General features: G+C 46.1%; 1 protein-coding gene across 3 annotated transcripts in view; it reads left to right on the top strand.

The window, feature by feature from the left end:
- Positions 1-11,668, top strand: part of CDC42EP1 (CDC42 effector protein 1) — a 98,920-nt gene extending 87,252 nt beyond the window's left edge. For all 3 annotated transcript variants that reach the window (XM_029590050.1, XM_029590048.1, XM_029590049.1), the window contains one exon: positions 7,620-11,668. In XM_029590050.1, coding sequence (XP_029445910.1) covers positions 7,620-8,548 — 929 coding nt within the window. In that variant the 3' untranslated portion in view covers positions 8,549-11,668. The remainder of the gene's footprint in view (positions 1-7,619) is intronic.
- Positions 11,669-12,064: the final 396 nt, after the last annotated feature.

Here is a 12,064-nt window from a genome sequence, read left to right as displayed (position 1 = left end):
GCCATCGCAGCACACGTGGGGAAGCGGTCCTGCAACCATATGGCCGACCAATCTTCCTGTTTGGGGGGGGGGGAGGGAGCGGAAGCGCCGCGCACAGCTTCCACTTCCTCCCCCCAAAGCAGGAAGATCAGCTGGCCTCTCCTGCTATCTTCGGGCCGTACGGCCGACCAATCTTCCTGTTTGGGGGGGGGGGGGAAGGAGAGCGGAAGCGCTGTGCCCAGTTTCCGCTTCCTCCCCCCAGAGCAGGAAGATCAGCTGGCCTCTCCTGCTGCCACCGGCCTCCTGCGTACAGCCGACCGATCTTCCTGTTGGGGGGGGAGGAGAGCAGAAGCGCCGCGCACAGCTTCCGCTCCCCCCTACCCAGCAGGAAGATCGGTCGGCCGTGTGGCTCGAAGATAGCAGGAGGCCAGTGGCAGCAGGAGAGGCCAGCTGATCTTCCTGCTCTGGGGGGAGGAAACGGAAACTGCGCACAGTCTTGAATGTGTATGTGTGGATGAGAATGGGAGCCTTGGTGTGTGTGTGTGGGTGGGTGAAAATCGGAGCCTGGGTGTGTATGGGAGTGAGAATGGAGTCTTGAATGTGTGTGGGTGAGAATGGAAGCTTGAATATGTGGGTGAGGATGGAAGCTTGAATGTGTGTATATATGGGTGAGAATGGGAGCCTGAGTTTGTGTGTGTGGGTGAGAATGGAGGTCTGGGTTTGTGTGTGTGGGTGAGTATGGAAGCTTGAATATGTGGGTAAGAATGGGTGCTTGAATGTGTGTATGTGTGGGTGAGAATGGGACCTTGAATGTGTGTATGTGTGGGTGAGAATGGGACCTTAAATGTGTGTATGTGTGGGTGAGAATGGGAGCTTGAATATGTGTATGTGTGGGTGAGAATGGGAGTATGGGTTTGTGTGTGTGTGGATGAGAATGGGTGCCTGGATGTGCGTCTGTGTGTGCATAAGAATATAAGCCTGAGGAGGGGTGAGAAAGTGAGAGCTTGTATGTGTGTCTGCAGACAATGTGAGCTTGGGGGGGGGGGGGCGGGGAGAGAGCATACGAGAGTAAGAGCCTGAGTGTGTGAGGGAGTCAGTGAGAGAAAGCATGTATGTATATATGTGTGTGTGTGGAAGGGAAAAAGACAGTAGTAGAAAAGACACTGAAGAGGAATTAGGAAATGAGCGACAAGGGAAAAAATGGGAAAAAGAGACCAGGACCAACTGATTAGAAAAATACAAAGATCAGACAACAAAGGTAAAAAAATAAATAAATATATATATATATAGAGAGAGAGAGAGAGAGAGAGAGAGAGAGAGATGTTAGCAATTTAAATATGTCATCTTTGGGAATGTGCATTCTTATATTTTTGTATTTTGCTCTTTCTTAAGTATTCCACTGTTCAGACATTTTAGTTTCTCAGGCTTTCTATTTTGGCTTTATCTACATGTTTCTGTTTCTAATTTATAGTCTCTTATTTCTATATTAGGTAAGTGTTAGTCTCAGTTTTGCCTGTGTGTGTGATGGAAATGCAGTATTTCTAGCATATAGTTTCTCTGTAGTAGTAGTCCAGCTTGTTCTGTTATTCCAGTAGGTGATGTATTAATGTTCTAGGGCCTGGTGTAGTATTTGCATTGCTGCTTTTTCATAAGGTTGCTGTTTGAATCCTGAGAGTCCGTGCTGTGACTGTATGGCAAGGTTCCAGATGCCTCTTTGCAAGAGTTTGTTACTTCACAAAATAGCAGTGGAGGGTTATTTTTTGCTGAGATGACACCAGAATTTGAATTTTTTTTTCATGTTACTTGTAATGTGAATTGCCCTAGCTCTGCGCTGCACCTATTCTGATGATTAATTATATTTTATTGTATTTATGAAGATTTCTGGGTTTCTGCAAAAAAAAGAATACATTAATTTTTGTTTTATTATATGATTGGATTTGATTGTTTTCTATACTTGAAATAATTGAAGTAAATTATTTTAAAGTTTCATACATGACACATAATGGCTGTTGCAAACTACTTAGAAAGCCATTCTAGGGTGCAGTATATGGTATTATTTATCAGTAAGAAAACAACTAGTAGACCTGCATGCCTTGTGCCCACCCATGTTAACCTTGTGCCCACCCAAAAAATCAATTCTGGCTACGCCACTGGTCCACATACTGCATGTACGGGGTAACAGACTCTTCTTTTTCTCATTTGTTCTTTATTCCAAGGATACTTTCTCTATTTGTCTGTTCCAGACATTGCCAGATGCCTTTTGCTATAATCTGGTTAATAACATAAGCTGATTGTGAAGTACTTAATGCCTGGACAATGATATTTGTGACATCCTGAGCATTTTTCTTCAAGATATTTTTTACTTCCTGTCGGGTCGATCCTGTAAGGCCGCGGTAATAACAGTGCGGCAGTGTCAGGCGCACCCTTCCTCCCCGCACGCACAGTTCTCTTCACTAACTCCCCGATACTCTCCTCTAATCGCATGCAAATGCATGCCGCGGCTTTAAAGCGGTAGGGAAGGGTTATGCCCGCGTAACCCATTTTACTGTATAGGCGCTTAATACAGCGCCTATACAGTAACCAGGGTGCGCTGGTACCTGTCATTTCAAATGTCATTTCAAATGACATTTGAAATGACAGGCACCATGAAGTGAAAAAAAAAAAACCCAAAATATGTAAAAACCTGAGTGTTCAAAAAAAAATTTTTTTAAATACCTGTTGGAGGGCCGCGTGGGTCCAGGCGGCTGGCGGGCGGCGGCGGGAGCCGGGTGGTCGCGTGTTTAATCTAGGCCGCGGGCGGGTGAGCGCCTGTTCCAGGCGGCGGCGGCGGGTGCGGGTGGACACGCGTTAGTTCGAGACGGCCGGCGGGCGGCGGCGGGTGGTCGCGTGTTAAATCTAGGCCGGGTCGCACAGGCGCGCATTCATTCATCCAGGCGGAGGAGCCGGCGGCTTTCGCCGCCGGCTCCGCCTGAATGAATGCGCGCCTGTGCGACCCCTGCGATTCGGCACTCAAGGCAGTCACAGCATTCATTCACTGACGTCACGGCATGTGACTGCCTTGAGCGCCGAATCGCAGGGGTCGCACAGGCGTGCATTCATTCACTGCCGGTGGGGGCTGCAGGCAGCCCCCACCGGCAGTGAATGAATGCGCGCCTGTGCGGACCCGGCCTAGATTTAACACGCGACCACCCGCCGCCCACCGACCGTCTCGAACTAACGCGTGTCCCCCCGCCGCCGCTGCCGCTGCCGCCTGGAACAGGCGCCCACCCGCCCGCGGCCTAGATTTAACACGCGACCACCCGGCTCCTGCCGCCACCGCCCGCCGGCCGCCTGGACCCACGCGGCCCTCCGACAGGTATTTAAAATTTTTTATTTTTTTTTCTGACAGGTTTTATGTGTCCCACATCATTACATTTTCTCGATCATCTCTGTATCGCTTTTTTTTTTATTGTGTTTTATTGTTTTTGAGTGTCTTAAGCGGTGTCGATGGATTTGTTACTAGACTCACAGTCCTAACTCCTACTAGGGGGAGGCGGTAAACTAACACGTTACGGCCGCGGCAAAACAGTGCGTTACTAGTGAGATAACCTGAGCGCGCGTTACGGTATCGGAGGGAAATAGCTAATTCCTTCATTATACAGCTAATTCGTTCATTTACATGCCGGGTGGGGAAGGGTTACGCGTCTGTTTTAAGAAGCGCTACGGATGCGCGAAACTGGAGACTGTATCGCTGGTTTGCCTTACGCGTCCGAATTGTGCGCAGCGAGCTCGTTACAGATGAGAAATCTTCAAATGAATGTTACTGTATCGAGCTGTGTGTAACTGTTATATGAGGGGGATCAGATTATCTGACTGTCCAAAGTCCCTTAGTTTTTAGAAGAATCATCATCTTCATCCTCCAGATTGGATAGTTGCTGGAATTCAGCATTTCAATATGATTTGTAGCAATTTCAGACATTGTTTCACTTTCAATTTGTTCACTAATTTTTTTGTCTACTACACAGCTGTTTAACAAATTATCTCTGCAATTCACAAAAACAGTTATTTGTATTGGTTTCACTCTGCAGCTTGCTTACCTGGCTTCTACTACTGTTTGTTTTTTTGCTCTTGTTTATGAGTTTATCTCACTCTGCTCTGGTTCTGGGATATCTATATCTGTTCTGGCTTTCTCTTTCTCTTCTTTTGTATTGCCTGGCCCTGTAATCCATTTTGTTTTTGGTTAGAGATTTGTGGCATAATGGAATATGTGAAGATAACAGAATGCCTTCTAAAGAAAAATAAACAAGCCAAGGATGTTTGTTCTCTGCCAGAGCAGTAAAACAGCACTGCCTTTATTATCAAGGTAAAATGCTGCTGTAAGAACATAAGAACATGTCATACTGGGTTGGACCAAGGGTCCATCAAGCCCAGCATCCTGTCTCCAACAGTGGCCAATCCAGGTCATAAGTACCCGAAAACTAAGTCTATCCCATGTTACTGTTGCTAGTAATAGCAGTGGCTATTTTCTAAGTCAACTTAATTAATAGCAGGTAATGGACTCCTTGAACTTATCCAATCCTTTTTTAAACCCAGCTATACTAACTGCACTAACCACATCCTCTGGCAACAAATTCCAGAGTTTAATTGTGCGTTGAGTGAAAAAGAACTTTCTCCGATTAGTTTTAAATGTGCCACATGCTAACTTCATGTCCTTCTGTTATCTGAAAGAGTAAATAATCGATTCACATTTACCCATTCTAGACCTCTCAAAATTTTAAACACCTCTAACATATCCCCCCTCAACCGTCTCTTCTCCAAGCTGAACAGTCCTAACCTCTTTAGTCTTTCCTCATAGGAGAACTGTTCCCTCCCCTTTATCATTTTGGTTGCCCTTCTCTGTACCTTTTCCAGTGCAACTCTATCTTTTTTGAGATGCGGCGACCAGAATTGTACACAGTATTCAAGGTGCGGTCTCACCATGGAGTGATACAGAGGCATTATGACATTTTCCGTTTTATTCACCATTCTCTTTCTAATAATTCCCAACATTCTGTTTGCTTTTTTGACTGCCGCAGCACACTGAAATGACAATTTTAATGTGTTATCCACTATGACGCCTAGATCTCTTTCTTGGGTAGTAGCACCTAATATGGAACCTAACATTGTGTAATTATAGCATGGGTTATTTTTCCCTATATGTATCACTTTGCACTTATCCACATTAAATTTCATCTGCCATTTGGATGCCCAATTTTCCAGTCTCACAAGAAATTCCTGCAATTTATCACAATCTGCTTGTGATTTAACTACTCTGAATAATTTTGTATCATCTGCAAATTTGATTACCTCACTCGTTATGTTCCTTTCCAGATCATTTATAAATATATTGAAAAGCACGGGTCCCAATACAGATCCCTGAGGCACTCCACTGCCCACTCCCCTCCACTGAGAAAATTGTCCATTTAATCCTACTCTCTGTTTCCTGTCTTTTAGCCAGTTTGTAATCCACGAAAGGACATCGCCACCTATCCCATTGTTATGGATCTAGTTAGTGAATCTCTTGATAGACGACAGTCTTACCTTAAGCCGTGGTGGTAACAGAACTCTGATCCGGGGCCGAGGCAGGCAGTAGGCAAAGGAATGTCCAAGCACAGTCCAAGTTGGGGTAGGCAGTGACAAACAAGGTCAGAATCCAATTCGGGGTCGAGGCAGGCAGCAAACAGAGAAAATCCAAGGCATAGTCCAAGTTGGGGCAGGCAGTGACAAACAAGGTCAGAATCCAATCTGGGGTCGAGGCAGGCGGCAGAAAAGAAGATCCAAGGCAGTCTGATGTCACAACAGGAACCAAAACAGCAAAAACGCAGAGGGAGCACCAGCACAAGCAAGCCTGTAGCTGAGGCAATGCTGTGCTGGGCTCAGGGGTTTAAATACCCAAAGTTCCCGCGCAAATGTGGGGACCTTCAGTGTTGCTGGGGATGCGTCATCGAGGGGCCAGAGCCTCGACGCGCTAAATGTCGACCTGTGCTGCCGCCGACAGAGGCTGCGCTGCTGAGAGGGAGTCGGACACTGTTGCCGCTGATGGGTAACACCCATGACTTTTTACTTTTCCTAGAAGCCTCTCATGCCTTCTGAAAATCCAAATACACTACATCTACCGGATCAACTTTATCTACATGTTTATTAACTCCTTCAAAATAGTGAAGCAGATTTGTGAGGCAAGACTTGCCCTGGGTAAAGCCAGGCTGACTTTGTTCCATTAAACCATGTCTTTCTATATGTTCTGTGATTTTGATATTTAAAACACTTTCCATTATTTTCCTGGCACTGAAGTCAGACTAACTGGTCTGTATTTTCCCGGATCGCCCCTGGAGCCCTTTTTAAATATTGGGGTTACATTAGCCACCCTCCAGTCTTCAGGTACAATGGATGATTTTAATAATAGGTTACAAATTTTTACTAATAGATCTGAAATTTCATTTTGAGTCCCTTCAAGAATCCTGGGGTGTATGCCATCCAGTCTAGGTGATTTACTACTCTTCAGTTTGTTAATCAGGCCTACCACATCTTCTAGGTTCACCGAAATTTGGTTCAGTCCATCTTAATCACTACCCATGAAAACCTTCTCCGGAATGGGTATCTCCCCAACATCCTCTTCAGTAAACACTGAAGCAAAGAAATTATTTAATCTTTCCACAATGGCCTTATTTTCTCTAAATGCCCCTTTAACCCCCCAATCATCTAACGGTCCAACAATTTAATTCACAAAAATAGGAAGCAAATTATTATATAGACAGAGCAGCATGGAAGTAGCTCAAAACAATTCAGTACTATCTAACTCAATACAGACCAGCTCAGTGACATGAAATGCATTTCCAACAGTTAAGGCAAAGCAGTCTGCAATACGTGCTGCCACCTGTACCTTGACACTGGCCAGTCTTTAGGAAGATTAATCACAGTATAACTCAGCTAAGACTAATCCATATGCAAAGCGACTGTTGAGAATTACAATGCAGTCCTTGTCTAATTTTTTCTCAGATGACTCCGATGTTCCCAATGCAGGGATGGGACATTTAGCCCTAGTCCTGTCTCCTCTGCTCAAAATATCAACTTGTTGTAGTGATGCCTCTTCTGATCTTCTTTCTGTGTCTCCTATCTCATTATCCCAATGTTTTGACACTTCTTTTGGAACAAAAGGAATTCAACTTCGATTATGGCCATTGTCCCCTCTTTTTTAAACTCATATGCTCTGCCTTTGTCAGTGTAATGCTTGCAGAGGGCTCCGATTAAGAGAGGGGTATAAATAAATTGATTTAAGATTGCGATATAAAAACTGAAAAATCTATTCAGAAAATTCTAGATGAAAATGTTATTTTGGCCCATCTCAGACTCTGCTGAATGATCATCATAGAAACTCACAATTGACTTAAATACAGACTGATGGGATCAACTAAGAGGAGCTTTCCAAAACTTTAAGTACCAGTATCTTCTTGTGAAAAAGAAATAAGAACAAAAAAAGAGACCATAAATAATTTTAATTGTTTTATATAATTCAGTTGCAAATGTAAGCAATGTTTTCCTGCTACTGTTGCTTTGCATGCATCTTGTATTGCACATTGCCCCTTATGCAGCAATGTATGACCTGGGTCTCCCTTGCATTGCAGGCTTGGCGTCTGGATTCTGTACCATCCCCCGTCTCTCCCGCACAGAGAGGGCTCTGGAGAGCTCTCCTAGCCTGGAGGCGAAGTTGGAGTTGGATGACCAGCTGTCTGACTCACTGCAGTCTTTCCAACTGGACTTTGGGCCTTCGCTCCTGAGTGAAGTCTTTGAGGTGTTCAGCTTACCCAAAGAAAATGTTTATGAGGAGGTGGAGCTTGGTCACACGTCACACTGCAATGGGGAAAAGGAGGCACCAACCATCTATGAGCGGGATGCATCGCCACATCGCCTCCATCCCAAGAGGCTTTTTGATACTGCCCGGGGATCCAAATGCAGCCATGTCCCATGGGAGAAAGAGGAGGCCTCTGAGGCCCCAGCATCTGCACCTTACAGAGTACAGGTTACTCTGAATGGAGGTCACCCATCAGTTTTGGCAGGCTTCCAGAATAAGGGGCCACCAGAGGACAGTGGGGACATGGGGATGAATCCTGGCAAAGGGCCTCACTATGCTAGGAGCATTAATGTGATTCAAGGGCATGAGAGCGTAAGCTTTGGACAGAAACCGGTGGCCACAGCTCACATCCAGAAACTCGTCTATGACAGCGGGGAGGTATGTCCAGGCGACTTTGGCTATGAGCCTCAGGTTTTAGCACATGAGCATGGTAAGTTGGGGTCTGCCATGGCCTCAGAAGGACAGGGTAGTGAAGAAGACAGCTGCAGCAGTGAGGAAGAGAAAAAGGAGGAAGAGGTGGAGGAGGAGGAGGAGGAGGAGGAGGAAGATAAAGAAGAGGAGGAAGAAGAGGAAGACGAAGAGGAGGGGGAGAGGGAAGTGCCAAAATTCAAAGCTTTATCCCTACGAGAAAGAAGTCACTATGCCACGCTCCACAATGACTCATTTGCATATGCAGATGAGGATGATGAAATCAAAGTATGACATTACAAGAGGCAACACTGTCTTTCTTAAAGGGACCGTGACCTTGTAAGCAGCAGCCTTTAAGGTTGGACTCTTGTCATTTTGGTGCCTGCTCCCATCCCCAACCCCAGTCTGCCAGATCATTGACAATGGAGGGTTTTCATCTGTTTACTGAAATCTGCAGTGCTACATAATTTTCTGCCCATACAGTTTGGTGGGGGTCAGCAGAAATGCTACGAAGTGGCACATACCATGGTCTGCCAATAACAGATGGAAAAACTCCACCCCTATGATAAGTAGTAAAAGCCAGTCCCTGGCCCTTCCCACTGGACAGATCCTCATGTGGAGGAGACACAGCTGAAAATAGAGAGAAAAAGTAAGAAAACAAAAGCGAGAACAAGAGAAACAGACTGATTGATTAGAAAGGACAAAGATAGTAACGAAGATGAAGAGAAAGAAAGAGGAAAACACATACATCCCTTAATGGGAGACAACTTTAACGCCATCCCCATTCCAAGTGTCTACACACACACTCACACACACACACACACACACACACACTCACCCTACATATTGTTCTGGGATAGTCCAACTCTCCATGCCTTTACTACTTGCCAAATTCCCACAGTATTCTGGGATCATCTGTGGGTAAAGTTTCACAAACCTTAATATGATACATGAATGCATTTTATATGTTTCTGAGAAATATAACCAGCATGCCTCAAATGCTGACTAAGGCTAATTATTATACTCCAAATATTGCCAAAGGATTGTTACTGTAGTTCATATACAGAGCAGGTGAAATACCCCAAATATTAAAGCAGCATAGCCATTACATACCAAATTATGAATCAGTACAGTCCTCCTGGACAGTGTTAGAAGAGAATAATCAGCCTATCACAGATCTCACCCTAGGCCAATCTCTGTCCAGTCTAGATATTAAAGAGGGGTAGAAGTAGAAGTGAGGAGTGAGCACTTTGGCTCTGCTGCAGACCAAGACTGGATCTGTGGCTGGGATAAGATCTGAACTCGTGTGACCTTCAGGTCCCCAGTAACCAGGCCAGGGGCCCTGCAGCGATTACAGCTGCTAACCCTCCTGGAATGAACTGCAAGGGGGTTGTTTCTTCTCTCTCTGCCCTGCTTTGGTCCAGAGGAGGAGGAGTGGCTGCAGCCTTGTGCAATCTATATTGATGGCTGCCAATAAGAACCAATTTCTCTAGTGCACCCCGCCCCCCCCCCTCCCACCAACACAACCACCATTTGCCATCAGATTAGTGGCAGGTGAGTAGTGTGGAAACACAGTGAGCATGCACTTACTGCCTTACCACCACTCCGTCCTGCTGCAGCCCTGCCAATTCCACCCTGACCTGAAAAAGAGAAGAACCTGAAAGCAGGGGGAGAGAGGAAGCTGGAAAGAAGGAGATGGGGGAAGGGTTAGGAACTTGTAAAAAGAGAAACCTGGAGGCTAGAAGAGGGGGGAAAAAGGAACGTGCAATGAGGCAGATGAAAGAAGATGATCCTGAAAGGAGGGAGATGGGAGAAAAGGAACCTAGAAGTTGCGGGGAGAGAGGAACCTGAAAGGGGAAATGGGGGAGAGGGGGATTTGAAAGAAGGGATATGTGAGCAGAGGAACTGCAGGGGGGCGTGTGGGGCGAGAGAGACTCCCTGAGACTGAACCTTGGGCTGCTTTGTGTCTAGGAATCAGAGTTTCAAGCTGGCAGCTGCTCTTATGATGCTGGTTTCCGTGTGACCTGCTTCTGCACCGTCTCCAGGCCCAGGCCCTGCTCTGGGTCTGGGTCTGGTTCCTGCATGCATCAGGCAGTACTTTCATATGCAAGGGGCCAAAGGTGTGCGGAGCTGCCTGAAACAGAGGGAAATCCCTTACTGAACAAACCTGGATCTGAGCTGGACTCTGGGCCAAGGTTTTTCAGGTCAGAATCAGGGCCAATTTACAGCTCAGCCACATACCCATATCTCATTAGAATGCCAAAAATATGGACCAGGAGCTGGCAAAATGTAATACTACAGGACAATCAGTGTACTCCAAGTATTAACAAAGGGCAGTTAAGCAATATTTTAAAGTATTTAATAATATTTATTTGTATGGTGGCCTCAGTGTCTACTGGACGAGATCACGAGTGGAGTGGCCATTCACAGTTCACAATTGCCTCATGATTCACAAGAAGGGTGGTGGTGAGGAATGGGGTTAAGTTATGTGTTTGAAGGTGCACAGTGAGTGATGGATAAGGAGCATGAAATCTCCCAGTTTGCAATTCTTCACTTTGACCCTTATACTCTTCTATCAGACCCAAAGTGGCAAAAATAGTGAGCAGGTAGCATACTGCACACTAACCAAAGAGGCAGTGTACTATTCAAAGTCTGACACTTTTTTTTTCCCTGTAAATAATATGTCTGGGACTCCAAGGCTTTGTAAGTGGCCTGTGGTTAGCGTGTGAGGAGGAAGGTAGGTTTGTGGAGGAGGTGAGATGAGAAAAGGGTCCCACCCTGACAAAACTGCAGAAAGCAGTGGCTCGGATTGTCTTCCCTCTAGCAACCAGAGCCAGCTGCTCCTTGACCTCTCAGAGTCAACAGATTGTCACCAGTGTGTCTCAGCATTTCAAGACATCTGTCTGCCACACAGAATGGCTTGGGAGAAATCAAGGAGAGGGGAGGATGCAGGAAATACTTGGGGGAAGAGATCACACAGGACAATATTCACCATTGATCGGTGAGGTCATGCAAGCCCCAGGCCTTGCTCCTGACCTCAAAAAAGAGCTTCAGGCTTTGGGCAAATCCCTCAGGAGAGGCTTGGATAGAGGAGAAGGGTGGTGGTGGCGATTGGAGGGGCAAAGGCAGTTCGGACGAGAACAGAGTACAGGAGGTGGGTATCCAGGGCCCTCCCAGCGTCACTCAGAACAAATTTATTTAAAGTATTGAACCTGCATCCCCAATAAATGGAGTCCAATGCTTTCATTTATCTGAGACAGGTGGAAATAATGACAACCTGGCATCAGGATTATTGGATTCCCACAGGACAAGCAGGATGGTAGTCCTCACATATGGGTGACATCACAGGATGGAGCCCAATCAAGGAACACTTTTGTCAAAATTTCTGGAACTTTGACTGGCACCTACTAGGCATGCCCAGCATGGCACTAAACCTGCAGCCAGCAGGGGTCCCCCTTCAGTCTTCTTTTTTCCACACGGGTTAAGGAGCTCCACAGAGATTCCTGACAGGAATTTTCCTCACGGAATTACTAAAAACTTTCATACCCCAAAGGGTCCCTCCTTTGAATTTTTGACTCCGCGGTACTCAGGTAAGTTTTTACCTGTTTTCGGTCGATTCCCGTCGAGTTTGGCCCTCGCGGCCTACTGGCCGTCGACTGTACCGCGGCTACATTTTTCAAAGGCCATGGCGTCAGGGTTCTGTCTGTGCTCAGACTGTACTCGTACCATGTCCATAACAGACCCGCATAAAGTCTATGTAATGTGTCTCGGGTACGAGCATGATGTTCTGACTTGCACCAAATGTGCCTT

The sequence above is a fragment of the Rhinatrema bivittatum genome, chromosome 2 (assembly GCF_901001135.1).
Source record: "Rhinatrema bivittatum chromosome 2, aRhiBiv1.1, whole genome shotgun sequence".
NCBI classification, from domain to species: Eukaryota; Metazoa; Chordata; class Amphibia; order Gymnophiona; family Rhinatrematidae; genus Rhinatrema; species Rhinatrema bivittatum.
Note: the sequence above shows the minus strand (reverse complement) of the source record. Positions and strands in the feature narration are given on the sequence as shown.